The sequence below is a fragment of the Wolffia australiana genome, chromosome 18, assembly GCF_029677425.1.
Source record: "Wolffia australiana isolate 7733 chromosome 18, ASM2967742v1".
Taxonomy (NCBI): Eukaryota; Viridiplantae; Streptophyta; class Magnoliopsida; order Alismatales; family Araceae; genus Wolffia; species Wolffia australiana.
In genome coordinates this window covers 2,825,991-2,840,885 of record NC_135852.1, presented here as the reverse complement: position 1 = coordinate 2,840,885, position 14,895 = coordinate 2,825,991, and the positions used below count along the sequence as shown (strand labels likewise).

The 14,895-nt window shown below is 42.7% G+C and overlaps 1 protein-coding gene across 2 annotated transcripts; it reads right to left on the bottom strand.

The window, feature by feature from the left end:
* Positions 1–880: 880 nt before the first annotated feature.
* Positions 881–14,004, bottom strand: ATSTE24 (Peptidase family M48 family protein). 2 transcript variants are annotated; one of them, XM_078589973.1, is made up of 14 exons: positions 13,968–14,004; positions 13,218–13,365; positions 12,952–13,036; positions 12,785–12,880; positions 5,984–6,049; positions 5,773–5,871; positions 5,569–5,682; positions 5,326–5,436; positions 4,259–4,321; positions 3,949–4,041; positions 3,657–3,770; positions 1,540–1,611; positions 1,393–1,458; positions 881–997 (listed from the first exon to the last, which is right to left on the bottom strand). In XM_078589973.1, the coding sequence occupies exons 1-14, from the start codon at positions 14,002–14,004 to the stop codon at positions 881–883; spliced, it is 1,281 nt and encodes a 426-aa protein (XP_078446099.1). The 2 variants fall into 2 exon arrangements, with proteins under 2 accessions (XP_078446099.1, XP_078446100.1); XM_078589974.1 differs by having other exon boundaries at positions 13,974–14,004.
* Between the last annotated feature and the right edge of the window lie 891 nt (positions 14,005–14,895).

The window sequence follows — 14,895 nt, the reverse complement described above, 5'->3', positions numbered from 1 at the left end:
CCAACAGTTATACAAGGACATTATAGAGTTGACTGTTATATTATGACTACAATGTATAATTGACTGTGTTATATTGCACCTCCCTTGGCATAAAACTAGGTGGAAGGCATAGAACAATGAGTGAGGCTGACTATAGGAGCATATAAATGAAGGTTTGACAGCCCTTAGGAGTGTGGATAAGTTAAAGATTCAGAAGAATAAATGCAAGAATATATGTTATTTTTCACATGAAACACTCAACACATCGCAACTTAAGGAGTGAGGTACAAAAAGAAGATGAAACAGAGAAACCATGCCAAAAATTTTAATATTTTGGAAAAGTAAATAATAATAACAAGAAGAATTATAATAATGATTTGAAGGTTCTGCAAGAAGCACAACATTAAGATAAAGATAAGGAGGTATCAATCAGAGATGAGACATGGCGAAACATTTTAGATTATGCTCTCAACTGGAGTGCTATGAAAGTAAACTACTTCACTCATATTATTTATTAATTTAATGCATCCAATCGGAGTAAGATTTCCTAAACAACATCAATATTAATGTATTGCCTTGTGAATAGTTGTCAGAGTACATAAATATCTGAAGATATTTATGTTGTTACATTATTAATGGGATCTCACAATTACAGAGTGCAATAAAGTATTTCCAAAACTAACAAAGTGGTGCAATTAAATGCATCACAAAAATAATCAGATCTTTAAGCTGTTACAGACTTATGGGATCATGCTGTTACAAAGTGCGAAAAAGCATGAGAAAAGACTGACAAGGCAATGCAATTATAAACTTTTAAAAACTTAATAAAGTGCCAAAAGATTTCACGCAAGAAAATATGATTTCGAACCTTCAATACAAAGTTGTATAAAATCCTGAAGTTTTAATCCATCTTCTTGTCAAGTTCATCGAGTGCCGCCAACCTCTCAACCAAGGGCGGATGAGAGTAATGATAAGCTGAGTACCATGGATCAGTGTTCATAGCCGAGAGATTCTCCTCCTGAATTAAAATGCAAGTTATTCACAAAATAATATCCAGAAAATCAGAAAAAATTTAAATGACCTATTAAAATGCAATTTCGGATTTCTGCCTGAGGAAGATTATTACGTTTTAGATTTGTCACTTGATTGAAAGCATAGTCTTAAATAGGTCATAAAATTTTCGGCTTCTAGAAGTAGCAGGTCCAGGAAAAAAAATTCCCCACGCGAGAATGATTATAATCTTTATGATGAAGTTATTAGAGAGTGAAGAAAGAAAAGTAACAAGAATATAGAGTACTGTGAAAATAGACCGAATTCGAAGCATCCTTGCTAAAAGAAAAATAGAATTGAGGGAAGCCTTCTTAAGCTTAAAAAGAATATTATTAGGCGTTAATGATCCGTAGATTAACTTACCTGCAATTTAACAAGGGCGGCGCGGAGGTTGGCAGCGAAACCGAGTTTCTTCCCAAAAGCATCAGCCTGAAAGGAAAGGGAAAAATAACTGAGAAATATGATAACAAAAGAGAGGATCACCGAAGGGAGTTATTTCAGAAACCCAACCTGGAACTCAAAAGCACGGCTTATAAGGTTCAAACCAAAGCTCACGATATGTTGGAGAGGTATGACTGTGTGCTGTAAATAACAAAAAATGTATATCAAAGTTTGGGAGGCCAACATTAAGGTTTGACATCTATAATGATGGTGATGACTGCAAGTGGACAATGGTGATGACGATTACGAATTATTATTCATTGATTGATGATAAATCACCCATATTATCATCATTCATCCACGCCAAATTATGGATAACGACGACGATGCGGAGATTTAGGGATGACTCTGATGATTTTTTCATCGCCTACCATCAATTAAAGTTTTGGCATCGGCATCATAATCTAGTTTCCATTTATTGTCATTGTCATCATCCGAGCCATCCAGTCATCATCATTCTTCCAACCCACCTATGGATGATAATGACAAGGAGAAAATTTAGGATTGACAATGGCAATGACAAATTCATCATGGTCTGCAAACCCTTATCATCATTCAACATTGCTAGCATGTATCACAATTTCTTGGCGGATTTGGGAACAAAAGGTAGAGTAGTTTTTTCCATTATTTCTCCAAATCCCTCAACTAGAAAGGACGCTATTAGTTGCAGATACAGGTGAAATAAGACGTAAAATAGCAGAAGATGGAAAAGTTGGAAAATATTTATCCTACAAAAAAGTTTAGGAGAAACTGGTATCTCACATGTATTCTAATGGAGAACTTGGGTAGGGTAGGGAGAGAAACGAGAGAGAGATTGGCAAGACCCCAGTATTCTCGAGGGGCATTTAAGTCATTTGGCCCACTCGGAGTATTTCTATCATCATACGCTTGGTACCAACTTCCCAATGTCCTATTTGAGCAAGCACAAGAAACATCTCAGGTGTGAAGAACGCGCATCTTCAAGAAGCACGTGAGAAGGGAAGTTAGGGAGGCTTTGTAAATAAAGAGGACGTCTCCTTTCGAATCGAGATCTGACTTACTGGAAATTGCCAGGAGAAATGGCTGAAGTGTGAATTCTATCTCTGAGTGATGGCCAGTAGATATTCACACTTCAGTAGATATTCAGGGGGACAAGGCCATTTCTCTGAGTGATGTTCAGGGGGACAAGGCCTATGTGGCTGAGTTTCACTATCCTTCTCAATCTGTTACATCTCTCCGATCATTCTTCTATTCTTTCTTATTTGAAGACCTGTTTTGCAACACAATTACTCAACATTTATTTGAATTCCCTTTCTATCATTGATATAAAAGTGTTTCATAACAACCCGATTGATGTATTTTCGTCATTTCCCCGTCGATGTTGTGATTCCCGTAAAATAGATCTTCCCTTTTTTTGTGGAGGAGCAGACACGAAGTTGTAGAAGTTGTAGAAGTTGTGTTCATCTTCCCCTTGCCTGGAGAACTCCATCCCACCTCTTACCGCTCTTCCGAGGTAATGTCCATTCTGTGAGGCCTCTCCACTCTTCCTGGGGATGATCTACAGACCATCACTCAGAGATTGAGAGAAAAGAACCTCAGGTTCTTATCAGAATAATGGTTCAAAGCCCTGATTGACACCTGAACCCGCTCAGGGCAATCTCCTAGAGCATTGAACAACGTCCGAAAAACTCCACAGGTGTGTAGATAGCGTAAATGAGAAATGAGAAGAGAGAAGAGCGAAGATGGAGCAGGACAGCGGGGTCCCTCCCAGACTTTGGGCTCAGCAACAGATGGTAGAAACTAATGCGCCAAAAGTCGATTCAACTAGGCGGTTCCCTCTCCTTAAGTAGGACATCCTAAAAACAAATGACTTGGATACCCTTATCTTCAACAACTTGTCTCCCCCTCCTAAGGGAATGGGTATATGTAATCACCAGAACTAATCCAAGCACAAAAGACTGAAAGAACCCGTCTCAGACAGACCACTGACAAAACAGATTTAGAGAAAAAATTCTTGGCTTTAACACTCACCATGCATTATGGCAGTTTTTAATGAAAACGGTAAACAGATACAAATAAATTTTCCATGGGTGACGATTATTGGTCATGGACACAGTGCGTCACACTTGCAATAAGGATAAAACATCCCAAGGATTGTAACTACCATTTAAGAGTAAATCTATTGAATATTATTTTAGCAAAAGTACCTGAAATATCATCAGACCAATGAGCACAGTTTGAGTGTCGAAGCCAAAACTTCGAAACAGGTCCTTTGAATTCCTCACAAGGGTGTACCCACCGAATTGCAGAAACGAAAGCACCTAATTCAAAAAATCCAAGTATTACGACAAGTAGATGCCCATAAAATTAAATACAGAAAGCTTTTATGGGGGGCGATATCTCAAATTTCATTTTCGATAAAGCATTGAAAACTACTTGAGAACCTCTTTCAAAGAAAAAAAAATTACATTCACAAATAAGAGGTTAAAAAGATCGTACCTGGACAGCAATGAAAGAATACATGGTATGACGGAGTTTCCAATGCCCAAGCTCATGGGCTATAACAGCAACAATTTCATCCTCGTTTGTGCACTGCAGATATTGTCGTCTTTTATCAGCTTTTCATTTAAAATCAAACTCTATAAGCACAATTCAATTACACGAGGTTTATTACACTTATTTGGGGATAGGGAACTTACAAGAAAAAAACCTTTCTTCCAGTATTTAACATTAACACAATATATAACAAGAGCTTTACAGCATATAAATAAGTACAGAGTGTCCACGATATATCTGAAATATTGCATACCTGTTGGATCAGGGTATCATAGAGGACGATTCTCTTGTTTTTGAAGAAGCCATACATGTACGCCTGCCAGAAAATATGATGTTTACATTATTAAAATAAACCACATGGATCATCCAAAGACAATGGGAACCTTTCTTCTTCTTTCCTTCTTTATCTGTGATTAGCATCTGAATATGAATCGTTCGAGATAAATGATTTTTTAAATGAAAGATTGAGATAAATGATAAACAGACTCCCATGAAAATCAATTACTCATCTCAGCCATCACGACAAAAGAAAAAAATTAACAGCCGTCTAGTAATGGAATGTGCCAACTGATAAGCATTGTCATTGTCTTTTCACTATATGTCCTTAATAGGACCCATAATGGGTTGTTATGCTTTAGTTTGCGCATGACTCTGCCGTGGGTCCACATTATAAGTAAACTGTCCAGTATCCTATTATATTAGAGGTACACTGGAACTGATAGTGAAATAATTCTAAGGGATATCATTTTGTTTCTCACGTGTGTCTCTCCACCACTTGTCAGCTAGAGTTTGCTAGAGGTAAGATTGTGTCCATTAATCCAACAGAATGATAGAGACGTGTTGGGACGTAAGTTGTGCTGCACCAGCAGAGTATCTAAGGACGACCAATATCTTGAATTAGCAAAGCTCGTACTTTGTATTCAATAATTTACCATAGTCCAGCAACCAAGACAAAACCTTGGGATTCTCATGTTGAATTTCTCAAGAAAACCACAAAAAAAAAGATGTAATAAAGTGCCCCCCTTATCTGTCCTTCCTCAATAGAGACCTAAATCACGTTGATAATGTCCGCTGGTTCTTTCTATCCCACACCAACTCTTCCACTACCAAGTACTTCTTGATAATATACTTAAGTAAACATAGCAGTTTATCTGGAAATATTTTGGCATTGCCTAAACTGTTGGACGAGAAATGATGTATAGGCAAACAAAGCAACAACAAAAAATTATGCATTTCACAGACAGGCACAATATATATGGAGCAAAGACGAAACTTCAGTAATGTGAGAGTTACAAAAAAATTGCGGGAAGACCAACATACATTGCTGTGGCTTGATCTTGTTGATCCATCAACAACAAAAAGCTTCTTAAGAGGAAATTTTAATGATGAGGCCAGGTTTTCGATCTTCTCCCTTAGAGTTCCCTCAGGAAGCTGCCTCAATTACACCACGTGATACAGAGAAAATAAAAAAGGTATAATATCAGTAACGGCACATGAACAAATATAAGAACCCCTACATCTAAAAAAATGTAATGGCATTATTGTCTAAAAAATGGCACTTACAGGCGTGAACTTATTGAACAGCGGAGCTATCAAGATGGGGTATATTGTCATCATCAACAGTGAAAGAAGGAACATGAATCCCCAAAGATAGATCGCCAGGTAAGGGCCTCCTTTCTAAAATGAAGCAAACCAAATCAATAAGTATAGACTTTATAGTTCTACTACACAAAAAAAATAGTGTACAAAAAAAGAGGAAAACATTACCTGTACTATAAATATAACTGCAGCTACGATTGGAGGTCCAAGTATTATTGATAACAAAATCCCCTTCAACATGTCTCGGAAAAAGAGCCATATGGTTTGCTTGAAGGAGAAAAAAATAGCAAATTAGCTCACTTCAGGTGAAAGCTTTGATCAAAATTTAGAGAAAGCAATACAAAGGAATTGACTAAAATATAAGAAGATGACAACTTACTTTGTTAAAACCATGACGGGCCTCAATGACAAAAGTTGAATATAAAGAAAATGGCAAGTCAGTAACCTGCGCCATAAAAAGGAAGAAAAAATTAAATTTGAGAACAAAGGAAATTAAACTGAAACTCATTGACGTCTCCTAATAAATAAATTGAAATTGATGGAGTCTCTAATACCTAGTACTTGTATGTTCTTCGAGGTTAATGTAGTGTAATAGATACATCAACTACTATCGGTCAATTATATGATTCAACTAATAGTATTAGTTAGTGTCAGCCTGAAAATTTAGTTATACTCACAACTGTGACATATAAGTGTTTTTTTGGAAGAAAAACTTTTAAGTCGTTTATATTGCAAGCTAAATACCCTTTAAAGAAAACTTTACAGGAAATGACCTTCTATTGCACGCTAAATGTGATCATTAACTTAGGGCACATGTCCTTTGTATAACTGAGGTGCCCCACTTGTCTATATCCAAGACTTTTTTTGCCCTGATCGCGTTTTAGGTCTGGAGCTGAGGAGCATCGGTGATTGGAAAAAGGAAACTTCCCATGGTACCAGAGCCAGCCAGCCTCCACTGACTTTGCTGACTCTCCTCTTTCTCTCAGAACATCTAGGGATCATATTTGTCTGATGCTTGACATCAGGACTACCATATAATGAGCAAGAAGATGATTTACCAGGATAACTGAATGTTTCACCATTGAGTTCGTTTCTGGATGAAGATTGGCCCCTTGAACTCCCTCATATTCGGGAAGTTCCCAGATGATTTGTGGCCCAAACCCTCTGGAAGAGCATGTTCCCGGACACCTCAGCAGAATGCACTAGGTGCATGAAGGGTGAACAAGGCAAACCTCAGTGTTTCTTTACATATCAGTGCGCCCACCAGATGTGGGCCTCGCAGAAACTCCCATCGGTGGATGTCTCCACTGAAGAGACCTTATGGAGCTCCATAAAGGAGGCAAGTCCAGGTGGAAGACTGAGTGGGGAAGGCTCCTTGCCGAGCTATGAACTAAATGGCTGCAACGTAATGAGGTTGTGTTTGAAGGGAGGACTGCCGCAATGGACAGCATTCTTCATGATGTGGAGAGTCTTGTTTAACACTGGTTGTTCTAGCCATCCAATGTATTAACGTCCATATTTATAAATAGCATAAGTTTGGTCACCGATTTCAAGTGATCTTCCTTATTTTCTTCAACAAAAGGTAAGCATACTCCAAAGAAAACCACTCTTCTCCCAGGGAAAAACTGTAAACAAGAAAAGAACTATACTTTATAGCAAATGAAAGAGATTACAGGGTTTTATAGGAAGCCCTAATGGGCTGACTAGAGAGGGCCCTTAATGGGCTAACAAGAGAGAGAAAATAAAGACATGTAATACTCAGATCAACACTCCCCCTCAAGCTGGAGCATGGATGTTATCCACACCCAGCTTGGAACAGAGCTCCTCAAACCTAGGGGCATGAAGCCCTTTGGTGAAGATATCTGCAAGCTGTTCAGCGGACGGAACATAAGGCGTGCAAAAATCTCCCGATTCAAGCTTCTCTTTGATGAAATGACGATCGATCTCGATGTGCTTTGTACGGTCATGCTGAACGAGGTCATGAGCAATGCTAATCGCCGATTTGTTGTCGCAGAACAGCTGGACAGGAGAGGGAACTGGACACCGTAGCTCACGAAGAAGCTGGGTAATCCAAAGTGCTTCACACAGACCATGCGCAAGGGCACGGAACTCCGCTTCAGCACTCGATCGAGAGACCACTTTCTGCTTCTTGCTCCTCCAAGTAATCAGATTGCCGCCCAAGAAGGTGCAATACCCAGATGTGGACCGACGATCAACCACAGAGCCGGCATAATCTGCATTGGTGTAGACTTCAAGACGCAGGCCGGTATGGCGACGAAACAATAATCCACGGCCAATGGTGCCCTTCAGGAAACGGAGGAGACGATGAGCAGCATGAAAATGGCTCATGCGAGGAGTCTGCATGAACTGACTCAGAACACCCACTGAATATGCAATGTCCGGGCGAGTGTGGGTGAGATAAAGCAGTTTTCCCACAAGTCTTCTATATGGGCCAGGCTCAGTAAGCTCCTCATCCGCATCGGCACCAAGTCGATGGTTCGCATCAATCGGTGTCGAAGCAGGCTTGGCGTCCTCCTTTCCAAGCTCACAGAGAAGGTCCACCGTATACTTTCTCTGACAAATAAAGATCCCGCTGGAAGAATAGGCCACCTCTATGCCAAGAAAGTACCTCAACGGGCCAAGATGGCGAATAGCAAATTCCGACGAGAGATACATAGCCAGCTCAGTAATGGTCGTCGCATCATCACCGTAATAATGATGTCATCCACGTACACAAGAAGAATAGCGACTCCCGACGTGGAATGGCGGTAGAAAAGGGTGTGATCACCATTACACCGACGGTATCCACGGCGCTGCATGGCCGTCGTGAAACGACCAAACCAGGCACGAGGAGATTGCTTCAAGCCATATAATGCTTTCTTCAGCGATGACAACAGACTGCGGAGACGATGGCACTAAGGAAGTGTAGCCAGAGGTAATGCCATGTAGATCTCCTCAGTCAACTCTCCATGCAGAAAAGCATTCTTCACATCATATTGTTGCAAAATCCAGCCCGATCCGCAGCAAGGGCCAATAAGATCCGCACGTATTCAGCTTGGCGACGGAGCAAAGGTCTCCTGATAATCAATGCCATGTTTCTGAGTGAACCCTTGTGCCACAACCCGGCTTTGTGGCGCTCAATAGAACCGTCAGAATTATGCTTCACAGCATACACCCAACGGCTACCCACGAGATGCTTCCCGGCCGGTAGAGGAACCAGATCCCACGTTTCATTGTGAGCAAGAGCCTGAAGTTCTTCCGCCATGGCCTGACGCCAATGCGGAAATGAAAGGGCAATGTCCACCGTCTTGGGAAGGGAAGTGGCATCAAGGGAGGTGAGAAGGGCATGATAAGAGGGTGAGAGGCGATGAGAGGAGATAGATTCCGCCAACGGATAGAGGGGAGAGGAACGGGAAGAGGGCAGCACGGCTAATGAGGAGGTGGCAGGAGGGGTGGAGGTTGAGGTAGACGGGGCAGCAGGAGACGAAGAAGGAAGCCGAGGCTTGCGACGAGCAAGGGTAATACCATAGCGTTTTTCAGGCGGGCAGCGACGGATAGGGAGCGGAGGAATCGAAGAAGGTGCAGCAGAAGGGTCGAGCGCAGGAGCAGATACTGGAGGAGGCTCCACAGGAGGGACTGAGACGGCGGCCGGAGGCGGGTCGGGAGGCACAATTGCTGGAGGAGCAACAGGCGGAGACACGTCGGGCGGGGCCGGTGAAGAGGGACGAGGGACGAGGATGAGGAATTCGAGTGGATCGGAGGGAGATGGGGACGATGAGGGTTCAGGAGAGGAGGAGGAATAGTAGGGAAGCAATTCATCAAACGTGGCATCTTTGGTGACGACGAACCGACGAGAGGGTGGATGATAGCATAAATAGCCTTTTTGGGTGGAAGAATAGCCAACAAACACACACTTGATAGCACGGGGATCCAGTTTATCACGACCAAGTTGGTGGTTGGGCGCATAGCATACACATCCAAATACACGAGTAAGATGAGTTCGAGAGAGAGAGTTGGAAAGGAATGCTGAAGACGGTCAATGGGAGTGGAGTAGTCAAGCACTCGAGATGGAAGCGATTAAGAAGATGGATGGCGGTGGAGACGGCTTCCCCCCAAAAATACTTGGGCACATGCATATGGAAGAGAAGGCTCCGAGTCATTTCAAAGATGTGACGGAATTTTCTTTCGGCAACGCCATTTTGCTGTGGTGTATAGGGACAAGAAGTTTCATGGATAATGCCTTTGTCTTGGAAGAAGGTGCTTAACGTGGTGTTAACGTAGTCTTTAGCATTGTCGGAGCGGAAGCGACGAATGGATATAGAGAATTGAGTTTGGATAAGGGAGTAAAATTGAGGAATGACACGAGATATCTCCGATTTGTTCTTCAAGAAATATGCCCACGTAAATCGAGTAGCGTCGTCAATAAAGATGCATAACCACCGAGAACCGGAAGTACTATGAATAGGGGAAGGCCCCCACACATCGGTGTGAATAAGGGAGAATGGGGTCGAAGAATGAGAAGACGAGATAGGATACGTGGTACGATGATGTTTGGCAATTCGACAAGCAGTACAAACAAAACGGTTCACAGAATGGCCTTGAAAGAGTTTAGGAAAGAGACGATAAAGAGTAGCAAAAGAAGGATGGCCGAGACGTCGATGAAGAAGCCACAAACGCTCGTGGGAAGCCGAAAGGGAAACTGTCGCAGCAGCAAAAGCAAGAGAACTCGAACAAGGACGAACAAGATAGAGCCCTCATGCTCCTCAGCAATGGAAATCGTCCTCCCGACACCTTATCACGATAAAAACATGAATTAGGAGAGAAGGTAAGGTCTTGTTTCAAGTCGCGAACAAGGCTAGATAGGAGAGAAGATGAGTAAGGAGAGGAACATGAAGAACTTTAGATAGATGCATAGAAGAGGAAAGGGCCACACGACCAATACCCGCCACGGTGAGAAGATCGCCGGAGGCTGTTTTAACTTTGGAGGAGCCAGAAACGGGTGCATAAGTTTGAAAGGCTCGAGGATTTGGGGTCATGTGGGCGGTGGCGCCGGAACCAAGAAGCCAAGTGGAAGAGGAAAAGAATGGCCAGGAGGGGATGTAGGTGTGGAAGACTGGTGGACATACCTGCGTGGGCCAAGGAGCATGAGCCCACGATCGAGGATCAAGCAAGCGGCGAGATGCTCCATCTCTTCCGGAGTGAATCTAGCGGCGAGGCACTAGTCGAGAAGACCGTACAGCATAGGCACTTGACCCGGGGCACGGATGAGGCGGCTGCAGCAAGGTTGCTCGGTTGTGCGCGTTTCCGTTGAAGCTTGTAGCACGTCTCCTTAGAGTGACCTCGCTTCTTGCAGTAATTGCAAAACAGCGAAGGATCACCCTTTGGAGAATCCTCCGTCCGAGCCGTCGGACCACGTGGCAAAGTGCCGGGTGGTGGAGTCGACGATGGGCGTGCAGACGAAGAGGAATGAGCTACAAGTGCCGAAGCCGAGTTCTGGGCCTGCTGAAAGCGGGATTCTTCAACCCGCACACTGTGGAGCGCATCCTTGAAGGTAGGACCAGTCTCCCGATGAATAAGCTGAGCCCGTACAACTTCATATTCCGGGTTCAATCCCATAAGAAACTGGAAAACCCGAATTTGAAGAGTATATTGGCGGTCCACCGAATGGGGGTCGGGCAGCATGTAGTAGTCAATTTCATTCCACAACGAAATGAGCTCCGTACTGTACTCCATGATAGACCGGTCCCCTTGACGCAGGTTAGCGGCCCGATGTACCAATTGCATGCAGTCGCAATGTTGTGCTTCTTGGAGTGGCTCTCAAGTGCTGCTTCCCAGACCGCCCGAGCCGACTCTAGAGACATGAATTCCCCTTTAACACTAGGTGAAATACTGTCCAAGAGCCAACGATGAACTACCCCCTCAACGTCCAGCCAGTCATAATACTTAGGATCGGTCCGGGAAGGTCCGTCTTCTAGAAGATGGCGCATGAGACGCCCTTTTAAAGTTATCTGGACGTACTGGTGCCATTGCAGGAGATTGAATCTAGTAAACATACCATCCGGAGGCATCCGAGGCAAAGAGGATGGTCCAGAGGAGGACGACCAATTCCCGGGCTCGAGAGGCACCGCAGATGCATGTGGCGTAGATACCGGCGTCGAGTCTGGCGTAATGATGAGGTCTGGGCTTCAACCGGGTTCGTCATGATGAAAGCAGAGTAGACCACAGTCAGAAGGCGCCGAACGACGAAGCCGGGACTGCAGCGCCGACGCCGGGCGCTGGACGAGCGGGGCAGTGGACGGAGCCGGCGGTGCCGGACGTCGGCGCCGGGGCGTCGGGCGCCGGGGCGCGAGCGGCGGCGCGACGGCAGCGGACGGCGCGCCGGACGGCGGGCGCTGGGCAGCGGCGCCGGACGACGATCGCCGGACGCGAGCCGCCGGGCGCGAGCCGGGCGCGAGCGGAGGGCGAGCCGGGCGGCGCGAGCGAAAGCGCGAGGGCGCGAGCCGGGCGGCGCGAGGCCGAGGGCGCGAGCGAGGGCAGCGCGGGCCGGCCGGGCGGCGCGCCGAGCGGAAGACGCTGGCGGCGGACGGCGGCGAGCAGCGGAGGCCCGAGCGACGACGGCGAGACCGAGCGCGTGAAACCGCCGAAGATCGGAGCGCAAGGTCGAGCCCAGGAAACCCAGATTAGGGTTAGGGTTAGGGCTCTAATACCATGTAAACAAGAAAAGAACTATACTTTATAGCAAATGAAAGAGATTACAGGGTTTTATAGGAAGCCCTAATGGGCTGACTAGAGAGGGCCCTTAATGGGCTAACAAGAGAGAGAAAATAAAGACATGTAATACTCAGATCAACAAAAACTAAAAGTATGATGGTAGCCAAAAAAGTTTCAAATATTGATGTTTCCTGTCATCTGGCACGGGCTAGATTGGTCCTCCCTGATAGCTGACTGCCACCAGGTTGCAAGTGCGGTTTTCCAAAAAAATAATTCATTCACTGAAGGAGGGAGACACAATTAAATACGGGTTAAATAGATCCGCACTTATTAAGTGGAAATACATAAGGGTACCTGTATCAAGCCATCTTATATAACGGAATAAAAGTATGAATAACTAATTAAAAATTTGAGAAACAGAACAAGCCGTCCAAAAAATAGCATAAAAAGGAAGCAAAGATTTCCGAACCTGAGACCAAATCATCATGCACGCCAAAAAAGAAAGGGTATGAATAATTTCATTCTCTGGATCAAAGCCCATACGCAGTAGAACATCACCAGACCTCTGTATAATGAATCCAATCACATAAGAGGCAAATCAAAAGAATTACACCAAAATTTTGCATTCCTCTTTACCTTCCAAAGCCAAGGAAGAAAACCAAGAGCCAGAATAGCAACATCCATTAATACTGTCACAGCTTCACGTACAAAGTGAAAGCGGCTGATTTCAAGTAAGGAAGATACTTGTTAAAAGCTAAACCCAAGAAACGTCAAAATAAATCCAAAAAAAACACAAGACAAGTCGAATCAGAAGAAATTTCTCATACTCTACTGAAATGGAAAATGAGTTACAACAAAATGCTAAATACCATTTAAAACCTTTAAACTAAGAGTGGAGCAACCTTTTGTCAAGGCTATAAGCTCGTGACTTGACAAACTTCTCTTGACTGACAACCCCCTCTAATTGCTTAGGTAAGGTGGGTAACTTGAGAGCTGTATGCTGCCGAATGTCTAGATAGGTTTCAAAAAGGTATACGCAGACCATAAAGCCTGATGGAACCAAAGATAAACCGGATTAGCCAACAAAATTCTGAAATATCTTGAAAAGGAAGAAAAAAAATATATATGACTCGATGATGATTCAATACATAAAAGATAAAAGGTATAAAAATTAAGACCGGTTTAGGCCCCCAATTATAACATGATGGAGTGAAGATTTAAAGTATATGAAATAATGTTCAGGAAAAAAGTTTCAAAGGAATAGCACCAATCAGCCGTTGATGACACGAAAATAAGATAACCAAAAAATCTTTTTTTTACTCGAATATACATTTCTATAAGTAGCCTTCTTTGAGTGCGACAACATGACAGGAGAAGCACCTCTGCCATCACTCTACAAGTGAAACGCCTAATTTTATGTAATATGCCAGAATAATCAAACAATTAAGGTAAAAAAAAAAAGCTTCCAAAGCTTGACAGCACTACAGAACTGAACAATTTCACAAAAGGAGCAGCCACTGCAATACTTCAAACAAAATCCAGAAAATAAATATCGGAGACAAGATGAAAAAACAGGGAAGAGTGATTTAGAAAAACGGATTTGACTATGATGAAGAACGGCCTGCAAGTCGGCAAAGGAGGATTGGATTGACACGTACCGAGGACAAGCTCAAGGTATGGGAGCGCCATTGATGCGCGCAGAAGAACAGCAAGTTCCGATCAAACTTGGTACAGATTTCTCTACGAAGAAATCTACGCGTTCTCCAATCTCTCCCGAGAGCTTCTCCCAGGTTTTGCAGGCAGACAGAAGTTCTGTAGACGTTGAGCGATTCTTCGCTATTTATATCAACCATTGAAATTTTCAAATTAAATATCTCCTCATCAAATTAAATTTTCTTTTTCTGGCATAAGTAAATTGTATGCAAGAAATAGAAAAAGTTCATTGATTCTTTTTTCTCTTTTCTGATTCAATGAAATGAAAGCTTTAAAATATATGTTAAATTTTGTTACAACAATGTAAGTTCTTTCCATTAGAGCCTTTTGTCAGCTGATTTGTTATAGAAATGTCAGGAAAGAACTCAAGATTCAAAGTTGTTTAACTATCAACTCTTGCAATGTGTATGTATTCTCTTGCAAAAATAAGAAATGTTTCTATGGCATTTTGAATAAACTAGTGAGAAAATATCATTTTCACGCTAGTTGAATTTTAAAAATACTATAAATCGGTTGATCAAGTGCACAAATAGAGCTTATCACCTTCCAAAAGTGAAAGAAAATATTTAAGTGTATATATATGTCAATCTGATTTTTAGATTCTCTTAACACTCCACAAGTAGCATACTTTAAGATACAAGTCTATTGAATATATCAATATATAATAATGTAAGAATGGTTCTTTTTCTAAATGAAACGTATGAACAATGATGTTTTCAATCTTGTCATGTAATGACTCATCCATTAATCCATCAAGCTAAAAATGTGATTATATGGCCGCCTAATTATGATGGAAATATATGTGGCCAGCAAGCCAATCACACATTTCATATCTCCTTCCATGTTCATTAATACATTATATTCATT